We start from the raw sequence: 20,055 nt of genomic DNA, 5'->3' as shown, positions 1-20,055 counted from the left end.
CTAACCATGTACAAGTTGCCAACATATTCATCTGAAAAGTAATGGTCATAAATTTAACTTTTATATAAAGGAGAGTACATAAGCAAGAAGGATAATGCATGGCACTGTGCTCTGGAATTGTGCCTCAGTGTTGACAACACACCAGCTTTTTCCCTATTGCTAAGTACTTCTTGCCAATTTTCAATACACGGATTTGGCCAGACAATAACAATTGTAACTTTATGAGCAGGACACTAATTATAAGTCGATATATGGATAATTAAATAACAATTGCTCTTCTTGCTTCAATACATGTATTAGAGGGAAGGAACCCCTACTTGTTATTGGAGTAGCTAAGGAAGAACAAGTGAGTCCAAGACTTGAAAAGGCAGCATGTATCTGTGTAAGTATGTATGTAGGATATTTTTTAAAACTTGTGTAAATCAAGTCCATAAGTTAGTTGAGTGTTAATGGTCTTATTACTAAAAGATACTGTTTCAAGTATAATTGAGAAAAACATTTTAGCTTTTATTCTTGCAGTTTGAACTATATATATCATATATATACATACATATTATTTATTTTTGAGTAAATTAAAATCAGATGGGTTGAAGTTTGTTAAATTGAATGGCTTTAGAGCTTGCTAAATTAATGTTTTCTCAAATGCTTTATATTGATTCAATGTTGCTTTAAACTTTTTCTAAATTTCCCTGATTTTCTCAAGTTTATCAGTTAAGTTTTTGTTGTTTTGACTCTTAAAGAGTATCTTCTTGGTATTCTTCCCTTGCATCTAACTCAGGGTGCATACATAAATCCCTATAAGCCCCTTTGAGGGACTCAGTGAGAGGATTCTGGAGCCTTACAACCACCACATCTTTAATTTGAAAAATTTCCTAAACACTTTTATTTTGAGGATCATAGGAATGCATGGATTAGATTCCCATCATTGTGTGAAGCCAGCAATGAGTAGTAAACAACAATTCATTTCCTTTTTAACCAGTCCTAAAAGTATTTTATTGTCCCCTAATCACCAACTAATTAATTTGCCTAACACTTGCTGGCTCTGGGACCACCCTCTCACCTAACTCAGACATTAACTAGGTTAGGGGAGCATTTCTCTTGTAAATGAGTCCCCTAAGCATTGTCACTTCTTTTTCTTCGAAAGAAAGACTATGCTTTTAAAACTTCATATGCAAATGACAGTATTTTTTCTTGAAATATGAAAAGAAGGAAATAAATATCATTCCAACATCACTGTGAACTGGTGAAAATATTTTTGCATTCACAGACATAAGGTTTCAGGGAAACCTTTAGCACGCTTCAAAGGAAGGAGTAATTAAAATATTATGGTGCTCCACTTTATAAAATGATGTTCTGAAACAGCTCAAGTACTGCCCATGGTCCCATCTCAGGAAGGAAACAGTAGAAACAGAACAGGTCTACCATAAATCCATAAATGGGAGGTCAAAATAATCACACACTCATTCAGATTGAACATTAAGTCTTGAGCACAAGTAAGGTTGAAATTTATGCAGTTCTAGGAAGGATCATGAAGATCACCTAAAGATAGGGCTCACCTGAGTCTTACTGCAAAGCTAGCTTGTGTAGCCACAAGAACAACTAGAATTGTCCTAGTAAGCTGGAAAATATGAGCAGACACACTTTAGCTATGATAAAAATAAAGTCAGATATAGACAAGTTGTGTTGTTGATGCTGGCTGCTATGGCAGATACTGGATCAGCTATTCTACTTTTTACGATCACAGTGGATCTAAACAATTTGTTGCTTTGTAGAGTGGTTGAAATATTAGATCCATGCTCTAATCATTAATTACTTGCATAATGTCACTTCTAGATGAGAATTTCCTTACCATGTAGAAGAGCAATGAATGAAGACATTTTCAAATTAGGAAAGATGACAACAATTAGGGAATTAATTAAATTTTTAAAAATAGATGATACAACAAGGATATGAAATACAGAGGACAGAAGAGGGATACACATTATTTCTTTTTAATGTCTATAAAGAGATCAAAAGAAAATTAAAATGCATTTTAAGGGAACACTGAATATGAAATGTCCACACAAAATGTTTCCTCTGCAAATCACAGCAGCCCTCTGCTCCCTTTGGCTCATATTGATGACAATAACATGAAGCGAAGTTCAAGAACCAATTTTAGTCTAAGAGTCTCTTATAAAAGGACAAGCTACTTAATTTTTAATGAAGGACATGAGATAGCAATCAACAGGAGAACTTTCAAAGAAAAAAAAATGAGTCCTGTATTTTCTCTGACATTTAACACAAAAAGTCTGTGAAGTTTCACATTCTGTTTGGTAACAAGTAACAAAGGACATCAATAAGAGAACTGAATAAGGAATTTTTGCTGGCATGATTTTTTGTGCAATTAAACTTTTGGAAAAGAACAGTTTGGGTAGGGAAAGAAGTAATCTTATCAGAATTAAGGTGGAAGACTCAAAACAGATGGTAAAAGTATTTTATATATGAAATGAAGGAAGAATTAAATGTTTAAGACTAACTGCTAGTGATAAATTGAGAAAATGAGACAAAAAACCATAACATTTATGACATGCAAACTCACACACTTTTGAAATTGTCACTCTAGTTTCTAGATAGAGGAACAGTCAGTTCAAAAGTTGACTTACAGGATCTTATTAGGTATCATCAGGAGGATTCAGAATTAAGAAGGGAATGTCTTAGTTTAGTGTGCAACATGTAAGTTTTCCAGCTTTCACAAGTGACAAATATTAACAGAAAACAAACAACAAACAAACCAACCACACAACCCCCCAAAATAATTCCACCTAAATTTTTCTGAATTTAAGAAACTGCATTTTCTGAATTAAGCAGTTACATTTTACAAGTGAAAAGGCAATAAAATATGAGAATAGTTTTATTAATTGAAAACTATTAAGGAAACACTTTCTATTTCTAGCTACACTTGTCATGCCCCCAACTGAATTTAAGATACTTTGCAACTTGAGTAAACATACCCTAAATTCTATGCTGAAATCTCGCTGAGCAGTAAAGATTTGCAAAATTACTAATTTTTTCCAAAGCATTATTTAAGTGCAATGTCAACATATATTCATATACTTCTGTCTCAGACAGAAAGAACAAATTATACACCTCAAAACAGGAATTGAAAGACATCTGAGTATGGATCAAATACTACAGAAAAAAATGTTACATTTTAAAACTATGTATTTAAAAAGAAATGCAGAATTTGCTTTACAAATTTCACCACTAAAATCTTTGTGTATTTTCTATTACAAAGTCAAAAATACAAAAGGAAAATGTGATGATTTGCCAAAATCCTGTTACCTGTGTGTCAGCAGCACCCTGAAGGCCATCTGATTCAGTCCCAAGTAACCTGGCAGCAAGCTTGACCAATCCCAGTTCCATTCAGTAATGGCTGACTGTTGATACATGGAAAGAAGCTAGTTAGTTATTAATCAGCATTAATATGATGAGTACATTAAAGCTCCAGCTGCAATATACTAACCAAAGAGGGGGGTCTAGAGGACTTAAAAAGATTATATCAATCATGTCCACAGAAGAAGGTTTTTATTCCAATAAAATGGCAATTAATTAATTAGGGACATAGCCACTATATATAAAAAGATATATCAGTTTTTTGAACCATTATTCTTCCAAATGTTGATGGCATTCTGATCAACAGCTTTGTCTGAGAGCTTTACTCTTTGTCCAAAAAACAAAATAGTTGGCAACTTTTTATGTAACAGCAATTGGCATTTTCTGCTGTCAGCAAGAAGTTATGTCATGAAAAAAGCAATCTACATCATCAGAGGGCAGACAAAAAACCATACACAACATTCTTATTTAAAAAAAAACAGTAAATCCTGTTGCATAATATTCCTTTTCCTTTTCATTGTCAGCAATGGTGAAGTAGTGGCTATAATTTAATCTTCTTGGGAGGAAAGAAGTACAAAGTTACTGTTGTAACACTGAAATAGCACTGAGTAGTAAAAAAAAAGTATAATCAAGTCAAAACAATGAAAATAAACCTAAATAACAGTAAAGTATAACTTGGAGTGCATCTTTTTCTTCTTTCAGACAGCACTTGGTTCCTCTGGGAGAGCAGAATCACTCTCCTATTCCTTCCATCTATATTTTATCACTTTCCTTCTCCTTACTTAATTTACTCCCTATCCCTCATCTTTGCCATGCATGTTAAAGTAAAGTAGAAAAACAAAGCTGAAATCTAGAGTATGAAGGGCAAATAAGGGTAACAAGAAAAAATAAAGTACTGAGAAAGCAGAAAGTGAATGAATAAGAAAAGGTCCCTTGCCAGTGCTCTGGCATCTTCTACAGGCACTGGCAATAATTTTCATTGGAAACCAGACACTCAGCTATACTGATCACTGTTTAATAAATAGACAGTCCCACACCACTAAATAAATGTAAAATTTAATGGTAAAGGGAACTAAACTATTTAATAACATCATTAAGTTTAGAAATAGAATTAGAGAAGAGAATTATAGAATGATTGAGGTTTGAAAGATCACGTGTTCCAACCCCTTGCCATGGGCAATGCACACCTTTCACTAGACCAAGTTTCTCAGAGCTCTGCCCAGCCTAGCCTGGAATGCTTCAAATAGATAGAGCAACCACAGCTTCTCTGGGCAACCTGTTCCAGTGCCTTGCCACCCTCACAGCAAATAATTTCTTTCTACTACCTAATCTAAAGCTTCTCTCTGTCAGTTTGAATCCATTCTCTTTTGTCCTGTCACTACATGCTCATGTAAAATGTCCTTCTCCATCTTTCTTGTAAGCTTCCGTCAAGTACTGCAAGGCTGCAATTAGGTCACCCCAAAGCCATCTCTTTTCGAGACCAAATAATTTCAATTCTCTTGGCCTTTCTTCACAGGAGAAGTGCTCCATCCCTCTAGTGATTTTGGTGTTCTGCCTCTGGACTCCAACAGCTCCATGTCCTTCCTGTGCTGGATACCCCAGAGTGGGATGCAGCATTGCACGTGGGGTGTCACCAGAATGGAGTAGAGGAACAGAATCGACTCCCTTGACCTGCTGGTCATGCTCCTTTTGATGCAGCCCATCACACCATTGGTTTTCTGGGCTGAATATGAGGAAGAACTTCCTTACTGCCTGGCTGACTGAGCACTGGAACAGACTCCTGTCATGGTTTGACATGGAAGTGAATTTTTTCAGGAAGTTGAGCCAAACCAATCAGTGGTCAGGTTTAGATATTGGCACCTGGAGTGACCACTGAAGGTATGGACCATGTGTGACATGGAAACACAAGGGTGACAATTGTGTTTCCTGGGGGAGTCTGTGGTGCAAGAGAGACTTCTCTCTCCTTCTCTCTCCTCTGAGAGACTGAGTATTGATTATCTGAAGGGTGGCAACTTGATCAGGAATCCAGGGTGGTGTCTCACTGTTGAGTTTGTTTGGAAATTGGGTGGGAGGAGGAGGAGTGTTTTGGAGGGTCTTCATCCTGGATTTAGTGTCTGTGTTTTTTATAGTAGTAGTAGTTTAATAAAGTTTTTTTCTTTTGTTATTAAGCTTGGGCCTGCTCTGCTCTGTTCCTGATCACACCTCACAGCAATTATTTAAGAAAGTGCATTTTCATGGGGGTGCTGGCATTGTGCCAGTGTCAAACCATGACAACTCCCCAGAGAGGCTGTTGAGTCTCCCTCACTGGAGATACTCAAGAACCATCTGGACACAATTCTATGCCATGTGCTCTAGGATGACCCTGATTGAGCAGGGAGGTTGGACAAGATGACCCACTGTGGTCCCTTCCAATCTCACCCGTTCTGTGGTTCTGTGATTCTTAACTGGAAGGTCCCTTTCAACTCAAGCTATTCTATGATTCTATTGATTAGAAGATTCTATAAAGCATGTTTCTCTGGAGTGAGAAGCCTTGAGAAGCCTTGTGGAATGGGTATACTTTTTCAGGATATTAACACTTATTGCAACATGACAATGATTAAGCATTCATTAAACAAGTAAGAAAAACAAGTATTTTACAGCAATATAACTGATGAAATAGACCAAAATAGTCAAAATTGGAGAGATTACACTGTGTATAAGCAGGGTTGCACTGAAAAAGGATGCATTCCACACAAGTCTGTAAAGTGAATTTCGAGTCACTGTAATACCACATATTTTCAAATATTTGAATTGAATGCTGGAATCAAAAATGTTGATGACATATTAAGAATATATGAGAAACAATGACATAAGATTTTTTAAGTATAAAAGTGGTATCAGAAACTATTTAGCGTAATGAATTGGTTATGGAATGCCCCAGCAGAGATTTAGGCAACTAGATCTCTTTGTGTAATTTTGTGTAATGAATTGGTTATGGAATGCCCCAGCAGAGATTTAGGCAACTAGATCTCTTTTCTTTAACTGTTTCATTATCGGGAAACTAAATTCTATAACAAAATTGTAATCCTTTACATATTATAGTCATGACTTAAAGAAAAACAGATAAATTTATGCCTTTTTTTGTGTGTGTGTGTGTGTTTTAACTCGCTTAGTCTCACTGTTCTGTAAAATCTCTGTATTTCTAAAGCATTCATTACTTGACTGTTCAACATAGCTGTGAAAGACCCATAAAGAAGATTCTAAAAGTGAACTTAGAATTCTGACATGATTTTTCATAGGACTAAGACTAACCCTATGTACTATTGCACAGATGTAATAAATGTCATTGCTACTATGGGCTTTCCCTCAGTAAACTGAACACAGAAAGTGTTCAGTACGTACGTAAATGTACGTTCAGTGTACGTAAATGCAAATTGCTCTTACATGCAATAATTCCAATCAAAGAAAAGGCCGGTAATGGCTTTTTGAACATTATAATATTGTAGAGGGTACCCTCATTACACTCCCAAGAAATAATATTCCTTTCTGCTTCATTAAATGTGAACACAATAAATAAGTCCATTTTCATATATTCAGTATTTGTCATTATCATGTTCATAATAATACCAACAAGTAAAAATTATACTATAACCAAGGTTTCAGATTTTCACAAACCTGATTGAATACTTTTGCATAAGATTGTCTGTACACCTGGAAAGGGTTGAAGACAGGCTGCTCTTCTCTGCCCTTCAGCATCAAAGGCAGACATTGACTCGAGGTAACACCATCTTCAGAAGAATTCTCACAAGACAGCTGCTCTTTCAAATATTCCTTTTGGAAGAAAAAGCAACCACAAAATAGTACAGGCCACCTAGCTTTCTAAGTGAAATTTGCCTATATTTCAATCATAAATTTGAAAGATAGAAGTTCCTTTTAATATAGTAGGGAATTAACAATCTCTTAAAAAATAGAAACGTTTTTAAGAATATCACTATTTTACAGTGAACAAGAAATAACCTCAGAAAGCATGCACACAACTTGAGCAAAACAGAACAATCTAACCTTTTGCTTTGAAATTGTTAAAATATGTGTGTAAGTTCTCATTTAATATATATATATATGCTAGATTTATGTAGAAGAGAACAACAAATGTTTTTCATGTCTTTTGAATTAAACTTTTTGGAAAACAGTCAACAATTACTATATGACTATAAATCAATTATTTGATTAACATGTTTATCCATGTTTTTTAAACAGAGGAAATAAATATTCTCTTACTCTTCAAATCTATTTTTAGGTGCTTAAACATTCAAGGACTAGAAGCAGTATGATTTGCATTGCAGTTTTAGAAACTACATTGTAACAGATGCATTATTATTTTGGACACCATCTTTTCTGTTTTCACTTCTTCAACTACTATGTAAATAAATCATCATTGCAGGCCAATAAAGTGTTTTGATTAAATAGAACCATTTTATGAAGAAGTAGATAATGAAACATTTACACATCCATTTGCTAGAATAACTACTGTGATTAAACAGTTTATTGTTATTAAAACGAAGTCCATTACATGGAGCAAGTACTCAAGGTGAGTCATTAGGATGGGTGGATGCAAATGCTCCTCTTATTTGCAGTACTACCGAGATGGAATAACAGGCAAACTACCTGCCAAGGCATCCTGTGCCTCTCACAAGGTCTTTCTAAAGGAAGAATTTCATCATCTCTTTAAACTTACCCAACTATGGCCTGACCTGAAAGGCACAAATTCAGTTTCAGGCCACACAGACTGCAGCTGTTTCTCCCTTGTGTTGGCACTAACATATGTTGTGAAATCAGCCAGAGAAAAAAAAAATGGTTTCATCCAGATAAACAAGCCACACGATTTCTAGTATTAGTACAAAGGTGGGGGCTACGAGTGGAAAAGCACAAGGGCAAGAGAAAGTGGACTGTCTCTCTGCTGGTTGCAATCAAATGTCATGTCTGACCAAGACAATCACAAAATTGTCTTAGTGTATAGAAAAAACCCCAACCAACCAAAAGAAGAAAAACAAATTGATCTTTTTTCTGCTTAAAACAATATCACAAGGCACCTGTGAAAACATACCCCTTTTAGCTATTTTTACTCACCTTTTCAAAAATATCTGGATTTTTATTTCCCCATTCATTCATTTACTACTTTATGGTATAAAAAAGATTTCAGAGCCACGATGAAGGAAGTTATTTAAAGCTATTTCTGTGCATCTACCAAATTTTCATAAATGTACTGCCTTCCATATATACATTTTTACAAAATCTGTAGACTAAAGCACCCTAGCCCTCTGGATGTAATAGAGTCAGCAGAAGCAGATTGTGTTGCTTTTTCAGAAGCAATACTGGAAATAGCTGTCCATGTGTTGCCAGATGAAGAACTATTTGCTCAGCTGGTGGGAAAATACAATGATTATTTTGCAAAACCAGTAGTTCTACAGAATGGCACAATATGTATTCGGTAGGATCATGTTAAACATTAACAAAATAATGAACCAGCCTGGGTATGCCATCTCAGCTCCCTTTTCGGAAAGCAACACCAGTTCACTGAACAGGTAACTTTGGGGTCTGGGACCACCGGAGACCACCAGAGGGACCCCCGGGACAGATGAACACATGTGCAAAGCTGGGTGGGGGGCGGTGGGGGGAAGACATGTTATGGGTCTCCAGGAACCAGGATGATTATACGTATGGTTTGTTCAGGGAAAATCAATGAATATGTATGTAAAATACAGTATATAAAGCAGGAGCTTTTCTGTACCTGACATGCACAATTCTGGTGGAGATATCCCTGCAGCATTTGGCACTGTAATATAGAACGCCTGCTTCTTAATGCTATGGTAGTGTTAGGAAGGAGATTTTGACCAATTTCAGTAACATCTGCTTGCCAGGGTTGGAAAAATTCAAGTGGTATACAGCTGACCTCAGTAAAGGTATTTTTCTGTCTTTAATAGAATACTGTGGATTTGGTTTTGATGAAGAGATTATTCAACAATGGTAAATATATTACATTAAGATGTCCTTTAGTATAGTAAATATTGTAGGCTCTGAAAGGGTCATGTTTCAAAAATGTGAAAATATGAAATCACATCAGTAAACATGTGAACTATACCCTCACACTGACTGGGCATCAAACCAAGTATACAGAATATTATTGAGCCTGACAGCTCAGAAGAGTCATCTCTTTGGTTGTCATTACTAAAAAAAATATTTTAAAAATTATTATTATTTTTGGCAAACACATGAAGGGCTGTAAGCTGTTTTAAGTACTATAGTAACTGTTAAAAAATTTTATATTATCATATCTCTATTTTCAAATGCAGCTTTCAATAAATCCATATCCCTTTTCACCTGCATTTCTAAGGAACATTACTAAGAACAACAATTTTCTGTCTCATAATTTTGTTTTTATACATGATTACTAAGCAGTGCAGCATAAAGATCTCTGAACTTATTTTAAGAACACAGTCCCTTGACATTCCAAGAAGTCTTTAAACAAAAGAATGGACCTTTGAATAGACAATCAAATCTATTTCTTGGTAAGCAGGCACATAAAACATAATTTAGATTTTGAAAAAAAAATTTAAACGTGCATAATCATAATACCATGCTAAGCATTAAAATGTTTTATATTGGTTTCAAAGGCAATTGAAAGTAATACAGTTAAATCCTTCTGTAACTCAAGCTGGTCAGGATTTCTCTTCTTCTTCTTTTTTAAAACAATATAGTTTTTTTCCACTGAGAAATGTTCTATTTTTAAAAAGGGTCTTACTAGCTGCAGAAATTCAAGAAGAGACACCTGGGATGTGGAAAGTCAGGCTGAAGTACTTTTTCCCCCTAGTTCTCTTAGCCTCATACCTCCTATTGGAGCTGCTCCACTTTGTATAAATAACCAAATGCTCACAGGAGTCAGCTCTTTAGATCAGTCTCCAAAACCCAGCATGTGCATTTTATTCCTTCAGCTACAGTATGATTCTATTTTTGACCCAAAAAGTTACAGAATGCATTTTTACCACTATTTCTACATGGCAAAACAACTCCAACAGGGGGAAAATAAGGAGTTCCATGCTGATAGCTAATGGTATGGAGGTTTGGGGAATTAGTTCAAATATGGGAGATCCAGATTCAATTCCCTGGTATAAACTAGGAAGTATAAAGACTTGAGCCTGCATATGCTGTCCCCTAGGTAACTGTCCTAAGTATACTGGACTACATGCTATTTTCGGTGGTCTTTTCCACACACTTTTATACCTAAGAGTAATCTTGAATGTGCTCCAGGTGAAGTTTTGTTTATTACAGTAATAATTTTCACTTCACTTCCTAAACCAGTTACTTGTTCAGGAAATTGAAACTTGAAAAGATTCTGTTATGTGTATATGGGATAATTTGTGTGTATAAAAATGTTATATATATCTTATATATATATTGGTAAGGAGCACCCTTTTAAAAGATTTTTAAGTGCACAAGTCAGTGTCGGGGATTGCATGACAGTGCCAAAACAACTTGGCCAAGAGGAAGGACAACCTCATTTACAAACGAATGAACGTGGCCAGCCCAGAGATGGGTCGTTCCCCAAGGTGATCTGAGGAACTCCCCCTCCCCCCCGATGATGAATGCATGATAAATATCTAAGACTGAGATAGCCAGAGCCATCGGTGAGATACATCTCAATACCGGATTCCGGGAAACGCAATCACAGATGTTCAGCGCAGAGAAAGAACTCCACATGAATATGTGAAGTCCTGAAAGGAAGAAAAGGGACTCTGCCTCGGGCAGAATAAGCTGTATAAAAACCGCTCGGACGGGACGGTCGGTGTGAAACATAGGGGACCCGATGCTGTAGCAGTCAGACCTGTATCTCACCCAGCACCGATACCCGGGCTCGGCACTGACCTTTTTGATTGGATTGTGGCTATCTCAGACCGAATTTCGGTTGCATAATAAAAACCTATTTTTTATTAAATATTAAATTTGGCTCAATTAATTTTTACTTACAACAATTCTGTACTGTACTAATATAAGGTTGCCATCTCTACATATACGCTTACATTGCTTCTGATACTTCCAAAGGCAGATTCATAAAGGTTGTTTTTAAGCCTATACTTAAGGAACTAAACAGTTGGATCCTATTTCAAGAATCACAGTGTGAGCACTAAGATGCTCTCTATGGCTTTCCTACGGGCATAGCTCTCTTAAGTCAGGGTTTTCTGCTACCAGGTTTTTCAGAAGAATAATCCTGGCCTCTGACTATATTTGCATTATTTTGTATTTTGTTATAAACACTTCTGTACACTTGCAAGGGTCTTAACAGCACCTACTCATGCATTCAAGAAATTTAGTAATTAAAGCTAAAACCAGAACTTTCTAAATTAAGTTGTGCTACCGTACAATTTAAACAAACCTATGTGTATTTCAGTGAATAAAATCAGAATGCTTTTGGTAACTTGCAGCAATTTAGAACAGCCTTAGGAATAATGCAATTATTCTTTTACATTGCCAAAATTCCATATGCAGCAAATAAATCTGAATTTGTACCTTGTAATTTTAAAAGAACTTAGTCTGAACAGAGTTGTCTAAATTGAGTAAGATTTAATTTAGTTCCTCAGTACAGCCACAGGGGTTGCTTGTTTGCTTAAATCAAGATAGTTAATTAACCAAGTGTAATTTTACCTTTGTAACAGTCAATTCTTAACATACTTCCTTGATTTTTAAATTTTTTTTTTACTGTGCTCAGACTCCTAAAATGAATCTATGGTCTACAACATGAAACTTATAAGCCATACTACTGTGCAAGTACCTAAATAAAATCTACAGTGTTTCCTAGAATGTAATCTTTTCTGTAGAAATGCACAAAAGACTAAACTGAACGGATTCTATCAAAATAAAATACATGATTCTGTACTGATTTTAAGAACTATTATCACCTCCTTGACTAACCCTTAGCTGCCAGCAGATGTTGCCCCAGGCCAGTACACACCTAATTGGTCTGTGGAAAGGCCGTTTCCCTACCTCATTGAGCCGGATGATATGATAAATTTGCCTCAGGTACTCACTACCACCTGGTTTGTGGCAGATATCCAGGACCATCATGTTTATATTATGTTCAGTGAATCCAAGTGCAATACCTCCTTTCTCTAATGTTGCACCTTTAACTGTGACTGAGGCACTAGAAGATAGAAAAGATACAGTTGTAAGTTAAATTTATAAAGAGCAAAATATTAATATTAACTCAGCTAGAACTACATGTTTAAAAAATTCTGGAAGTACTTGACTTAGACATAAGTTGTTTTACATATATTTCTCACATAATACGTGTTAAATAGCAGTATTATACTAATTTTAATCACCTTAATTGGAAAGATGAACATATAAAACACTCTTTAAAGATACAGAAGTAGCAAAGATATAGAAGTTTCCCCTAGAGAAGTATCTTTGGTACTAGAAACGGCATTTTTATTCGATCTCTTGTACATTTTTCTTTCCTGTCACAGCACATATTAAAGCCTAATTAACATGTCAGAAAGGTAGCCATTACTCTAAGTATAGGTTAGAAGTTTTAAATTGAAGTAATTTTCTTTCCACTGGTATATTGTTAACCATTTAAAAGGTACCTATTTGCCACTTGTTGCATTTTTTGCCCTATACCGTTCCTTGGGGTGTTTTTTGTATTTGTGTGAAACTTCTACCAATGAAAATCTGAGAAAGACATTCCCAAATGCCTCCACAATTGTGCATTCAAATCTCTGATCATTGTCAGACTCTCTGCATACAGCCACAAATAACTATCTTCGTGTTGCTACCAACGAAATCTAAGAAAGAAGTATTAAAATTTTCCTCAAATGCTAGAGCTGCAGCACAGGTATTTGACATGTATGTGTCAAGAATGTGAAAGAATAACAAGAATATATTGTCCTTTCTACAACAGACACTGTTGGATTAATTTAAAATAAACCAAAGAAACATTCTCAATTAATTAAAAAAATCAGTATTGTATTCACTTAGAAGTAAAACAAAAAACAAAATATCAAAAAAATCCCAAAAACCTGAAAACAAAACCACTGTGGTTGCAGTTTACTGTTGAAAGTGTGCCATGGTTACAAACTCAGTCCTTCTGAAAGCTGCTGTTTGACCTACAGGCTGTCTGAAATGCTGTACAGCTGCTGGACATTAAAGCTTATATTGCTTCCACATGCAGTTTCAGAACGTCCTACAGAGCAAATAGTTTCAAAATATATACTATAATTTTGTTCTTTGCTGAGTAAGTGAGTGATACTATGTTATTATGTTGTACTTTACAGAAAAGCTTCAAAGAAACTGATCTTTAAATTAAAGCACACTTAAGGCTGATATGTGATGCCACGTACAGATACAACCTGAATTTCTTGTCAAAATTCTTAGCAACTAACACTGAAAAAGCTAATGACCTCTGACAAAGGAATGTATCTGTGCCAGCACCCAAATTGTATTCTTTACTACCCATTACTGCGCAGGTGAAGCAGATGATTGGATTCAGGCAGCACTATGATTAATGACTTCCTTTCTGGATTTGGGACTGCCTATCAATCATGTCATTAGCAAGAATATGCCCTCAGAGAGGCAGACCTCAGCCAAGGAATAACTGCATTCATCTTAATCTGTATATGCACCCAGCCAGCAAGGTCAGGGTCACCATGATGAAAAACAATAATCTTCAATTCAACAAATTACTTTGCAAAGACAGACATTTCTTTTCTTCCCAGGATGTGTGTTTTTTAGAATCTAATGTGACTGTTTACACCTCTAGTACTACCATAAAGTAAAGGTTATTTTAATGAATAGTAATACTTCCAGGAAGTACACAAGACAGTCAAAGACCCTTTGCCATTTTCTGAGCATTTCAATGAAGGTCAAAATTTTTGAAATATTCTTTAAAATTAAGTTAATATATATTATTTGGAGTTTCTATATAAATAGCAATCCTGATAATAACAACATAACACAAAATCAAGCAAGAATTTTACTTATAAAAACCCACTACACTCAAAAAATATTTTTATGGCTGTGTAGATAAATTTTTGAATAAATACATTTTTGAAATTCAAATGGTTTTTTTCTTTCATATGTATCTATTAGAAGTCTATAAATATGTACACATATATGCACATGCATCCAACTAAATCAGAAAATCATTTGATTATTGAATGGTTACATAGCAACAATATAGTACATAATATATAATTACAATATAGTAATTTCATTCATGAAAATCAGACATTTCCTCTTGAAAGACTGCTTTTAGTTTAGTAATTATGTGGCCGCTACTTACTTTAATTCAATATTTGAATTTCAGCTCTAATGTATTAGTTTTGTAATTTGCATTTAAAATAATATTTATCTCTAGATTTCATATCTCAGCTATTTATAAACTGGATCTTTTTTTCCCATAGATATTGACTCATAATATTTGAATGACAAATGGAAAAACAACATTCATATTAGATTTCTATTGCAGAAATGCAACTGAAGTCAGGGGAGTCAGCTTCATAACTGCATCAAATAACTGCTCACTTGGAGAGCAGGCAATGTATTCTTCATTCTCCTAAGCTTAAATTACCAGGCCTAGTCACATGCTAGTTTTCTCTTTGGTTGACACTGAAGATATACAGAAACATTTTCCTGTGTTTACTTTCAACAATCTGATACCTAACATTTAACACAATATTTTTGTGGTATTTTACAAAAGAAAATACAGTAGTATATTAACTTAAAATTCTCAGTTTCTGAAGATGTGAAAATTAACTAAAGTTTTAGTTTTTAGAGGTTATCCACAATATTGTTTTCCTATATTTGTATTTTTAAGAAGTACCTATTCTCTCAGCGACATTAGAAATTGTATTATGGGACCATTGTGTTAAGTATCAATTTAAAAATTATTATTATGCTTATTTATTCTACAACAGCAGTCAGTCACTGGCATCTGGCTTCAATCTTTTAATCATTGGATTAGATCTTGTAAATTAGAATTCAATGGAAATGCAAAGATAACAAAGGTCGGTGTCAATGAGTGTTTGTGTGACATTATTACTGCTTACTGCTACCCACATTAACTGACTACTCATTGAAACAAGACACTGTCCCTTAAAGCACTGCCTGAAAACCTGTTCAGTGGTATCACTAATTCCAACCTACAATCACTGTATCCTTTGTTTATAGGGACAAATCCTGACATGACAGCAACAACTGCAACCTTCAAGAATTCTCATTGAAAAAAACCCAGCAATCTTACTTTCAGCAGTTACAATTTAATTCGGCAAGTCATGTTATTCCAATCCATCTAATATTGCAAAGTTGATGAATGGCATTTTTACGGAATGATACATCACTGCATCATTAAAACAGACTGGACTACGAACACACTGACATGTACACAACTCCTTGAAAAATCACTGTAAAGATCTTGATGTCAAAGCTGAAGGAAAAATTGGTATTTTCTCAGAAAGGCACAGCAGGATATTATTCTTGTCCTGCTTTGATATACCCTATTTGCCTAAGGGTTTGATATGTTTTAGAATAAAGTATGCTTACTTTTTATTCACAGATGAACACTGAAAGCTTCTCACAGTTCCTCTTAATTAATCACCACAGTAAAATTAAATTATAAATATATTTAGTACCTGTTCACATTTTGAAAGATATAACAATGGACTTGTCCATATTTTTGGCTCATCAAGATAACATGAAATCTTGTAGTACTATGAACACACTGTTCTGATGAAAGAACCACATTTTAGTATTTCAGCAATTAACTTAAATTACAAACCTGTGATATATCAATATTAAGGACTAATTTGTTTCATGTAAGATCACTGCTCATCTCTTTTCCTTAAAATTGAGTAGTAGCCATAAACATGCCAACAATCCAGTAAAATAAAGAGCAAGGAATAGCATTTGAAAAATACTATGTTCTTACCAGTCTATGCTCAATTTTCTTGCCTTCAGCAACTGGCTTTCAATCCAGTTTGGTCTTTGCTGCTCAATGCTTTGTATAATCTTCTGGGTCACTTGCTTAGGACCACTTTTCTGTTTTCCCATAATACTTTCTAAGCACACACGAACTAAACTGAGTTTTTCTTTGCTCCATCTGTCAAGTGTAGCACCTGTTAAAAATTCTGCAGTATTTCCATCCTCAAATATCCGACATATAATTACAATCAAGTTCCAGACAAGCAGACCAGATTTCTTCAATTCAGCAAAGTTTCTTGACATTTTTCTCTCAGCCAGAAAAAAGAAGTATTTAACTGGGGGAGGCAAACATGCAATCACTGCAGGTAACTTGCTGATTACAATAGATACTGCTTGAGCTGCAAGCCTTGTGAAACCTTAAAAATAGAAAAAAAAAAGATGCTATGATTAACATTAACAATATAGCTGTAACTGCTTCTAAATGTTGTATAATAATTTCTAACTTTCTTTTGTGCTGAAAATGGGTAAAAAGCTTAAGTACTCAGCAATGTAGTTTCACTTGTATTATGCTTTCTGCACATAAATCCCACAAAACCTAAACAATTGCATGAATTAAAAGCAGAAAATTTAAAATTTAGAGTGTGACTCTTAATAGTTAGTCCTGCTGTACACAGTTATTACAGGATTCATGAGAAAGACAGTACTCACATATCCTGAATGATAGAAAGTTGTCTTCAAAATTGTAGTATTTTTTCAGTTTCACAGCTGAAGCATTGTGCTAAATGTATCAGAATATTACATACATTTATAATCTCTAGTTTCTTATCAATCCCTTTCTATGTTCAAAATGACAAAACTTCAGTTTATCATCTTTCATATAAGCATCTACACTAGATAGTACTGCATTTTAAAGATAATAAAAGTAGCTATAAAGGCAATTACAGAGAAATTATGCTACTCAAAACCCAAGACATATATAAAATTAAAAATATCGCAAAAGGTGTCAAGACTTAAAAAAGCACCAATCTCCAAACAATTCAAGAAAACTCTCTGTCATTGCACCTGCATTCCAAATGTTTTTCTTTCATTAAAAGAATAAACCATATCTGTACTAGATATTACATATATAAATTTAAATTGTCTTGAAGCCTAGAGTCTCAACTCTTAGTTTGCATATAAGTTCACACATAGCAATTAGCCTAAAATAGTGATGCAAAAGTTCTAGATTAAAATGAAAATGCAGTGAAGATATATGAAAAAAAATTGATTGAAGCCCTGGCTTGGCCACAATCTCTACATACTCAAAACTCCATGCCACAATACACTACAGTATTGAAAATAATCAGGTAATATTTTGGTGGCAATAACTTATCATTAAATATTTCCAAAAGTTAGCCTTCTGAACCACGACCTGAAATGACAGGTGTTTTAGGCACTGTGGGCTATGAATACATATCAGAAATCAGCTTTACATCTAATCACCTTCAAAACACCTCCTGTTCTCTATTATTTCTTTCTTCCTTTAATAACTGTTTCAACAACCAAACAGCAGCATATTCCACAACAGTTTCAGTGCTTTTTTTATTCAATTATAAATTGCTGTGTTGTAAAGTTGGGGTGAATGACAGTCCCAAATGAAGAGATGATAATGAAAAAGAAAACTGTTTACAACCATTGAGGCCAAAGTATAGGCATTATTCTTCACTTTGTTTTGAATCCCATCTGACTACTGCCAGATACTGGAAACATCTCCAATACTATTATTTTCAATAAAACGATACTGATTATTTTCAAAACCTTGTTTGTATATGTATGTGTGTAAGCCTCAAGAAAGAATAACTGAATTTTAATGGAAAGTATTATGAAAATACCCCAACCACCACAGGATGTTTGGAAATAGTTTGTTCATTGTAAAGCTACAACACTTACAAAATTTGCCCAGTTTTGGAGTAAAGGACTTAAAAGTTCTTATGAGAAGCTTTCAGGATGTATTGTAACATTATATGTATATATATATATGTATATATACATATATATATATATATATATATATATATATATATAAAATGTATAAATTTCACCTACATTTCCCAGATTCTTTTCTCTTCATTTCCCGAGGAGTGTAATTCCATTCCTTTGGAACAGTTTTCAGTAAACCTTCAGGAACTATTTGCTTGTGCTGGTATGTTCCATAGTTTTCTGTCGCCTCCCATGAATGCATCAAAGAAATTATCTGTTTCACTATACCCTTCACTGAATTAATCAAAGTCAACTTCAAGCATCTGATAACTTCTGGCTCTGACTCACCACAACTGGAAACTTCAGAAGGAAGAAATATTAACTATTCAGTAAGTGTTGTGTAAATCAGTTTCAGAAAGTGTTTTCAGAATTCTTATGTAAAAAAAAATTAACATTATGTCATAATAAATTAGATCTATTGGTCTGTTACAAATTAAGAAACAGTATAATGCAAAACATATGCCATCTTGGTACCATCTTAATACAGTACTGACAAAAAGAATCTATTTATTTTCTTCATTCTCATTTCTCCACAGATATATTTCTAAAAATTCTATTTAAGGTGATTGATGTCCTTTTTATAAGGAAAATATTTAAGTACTTGTTGGCCATCAATGAGGCAAACAGGTATACCTTTTTTTCTACGTTCTTGTCTTGAAAGTATTAATGAAGTTGCATTTATTAGATACCCAAACTGTTATATCAAAGAAAGTAAAGGAAAAGAAAGGTATTTTGGAAACAAAAATACATACAAATAACGGTCATCAACAGAAACACAGCATGTCATCAGAGATTGCATGTTCAAAACACACCATCCTAAATACAGTTATTGACATTACAAGAAGTATCAATCTTCTCCACATTCTTAATACCACAGCAAATGGCAGTTTCTCCATTTTCATGGAGTTGCAATTGTCAGGCACAGTGTTGCAGAGCATTTCAGGAGATGTTTTGACATGTTAGATCTTTAGATCCTTTGCTCATACTTTTGCTTCCCTCTACTTTTTGCTGATCTAATAATGGTCTTTCTGGAAGCTTCCATGCATCACTTCTCTGTTTTTCTTCCTCTTACCTGTTAAACTTCTATTTTTGCAATCCCATTTTTCTCTGAGAAATATCTGAGCACTTTTATCATTGTTTTCTATTTTGTGATGCTCATAATTTTATTTCCCCTCCTGCAATGTAAAATTTTCATCCTCTTCTTTTGAGTTTTTAATCCATAATTTGCAATATCACCCTTCTAAACCTCACCTCTCTTTTCTGATTAAATATTGTTTTTCCTTGGGTATAGAATTAGTTGTTCTAATTGTGAGGCCAGCTCTCCTCCTCAACAGAAAATTAAGAGGCTGAGTGCCTGTTGACAGTAGAGACTAAATGCTTATCAGATTATTTCTCCCTCAGTAGGAGAAGTCTTTCCTTCTCTTTTTCCACTCTTCTTCCATGCTTCCGTACTTTTAAATTGTGGAAAAGTTCTGGAGCTGTTGAATGCATAGAGATGAATAATCTCTCCTGGTAGAGACCTACAAAAACATTCACCAGCCAGTCTGCTGGTAAGGCAAACACTTAAGGTCATCAGACTCCTGGTCAACAACACCGGTCTGGAACCTCTGCATTCTTCAAAATTTTAACCACTCCTACCATGGCCAGACTGCACAAAACCCTTTGAAAACACTATAATTTTGAAGTAAGCTAACATACTTTCACCTGATTTATTAT

At 34.6% G+C, this 20,055-nt stretch overlaps 1 protein-coding gene across 1 annotated transcript in view; it reads right to left on the bottom strand.

The window, feature by feature from the left end:
* KIAA0825 (KIAA0825 ortholog) overlaps nt 1–20,055 on the bottom strand; it is a 250,652-nt gene that overhangs the window by 147,526 nt on the left and 83,071 nt on the right. The window contains exons 14-18 of the mRNA XM_068175710.1: nt 18,406–18,639; nt 16,328–16,736; nt 12,388–12,544; nt 7,027–7,182; nt 3,322–3,416 (exon numbers count right to left, since the gene is read on the bottom strand). Coding sequence (XP_068031811.1) covers nt 3,322–3,416; nt 7,027–7,182; nt 12,388–12,544; nt 16,328–16,736; nt 18,406–18,639 — 1,051 coding nt within the window. The remainder of the gene's footprint in view (nt 1–3,321; nt 3,417–7,026; nt 7,183–12,387; nt 12,545–16,327; nt 16,737–18,405; nt 18,640–20,055) is intronic.

The sequence above is a fragment of the Anomalospiza imberbis genome, chromosome Z (genome assembly GCF_031753505.1).
Source record: "Anomalospiza imberbis isolate Cuckoo-Finch-1a 21T00152 chromosome Z, ASM3175350v1, whole genome shotgun sequence".
Classification (NCBI taxonomy): Eukaryota; Metazoa; Chordata; class Aves; order Passeriformes; family Viduidae; genus Anomalospiza; species Anomalospiza imberbis.
Note: the sequence above shows the minus strand (reverse complement) of the source record. Positions and strands in the feature narration are given on the sequence as shown.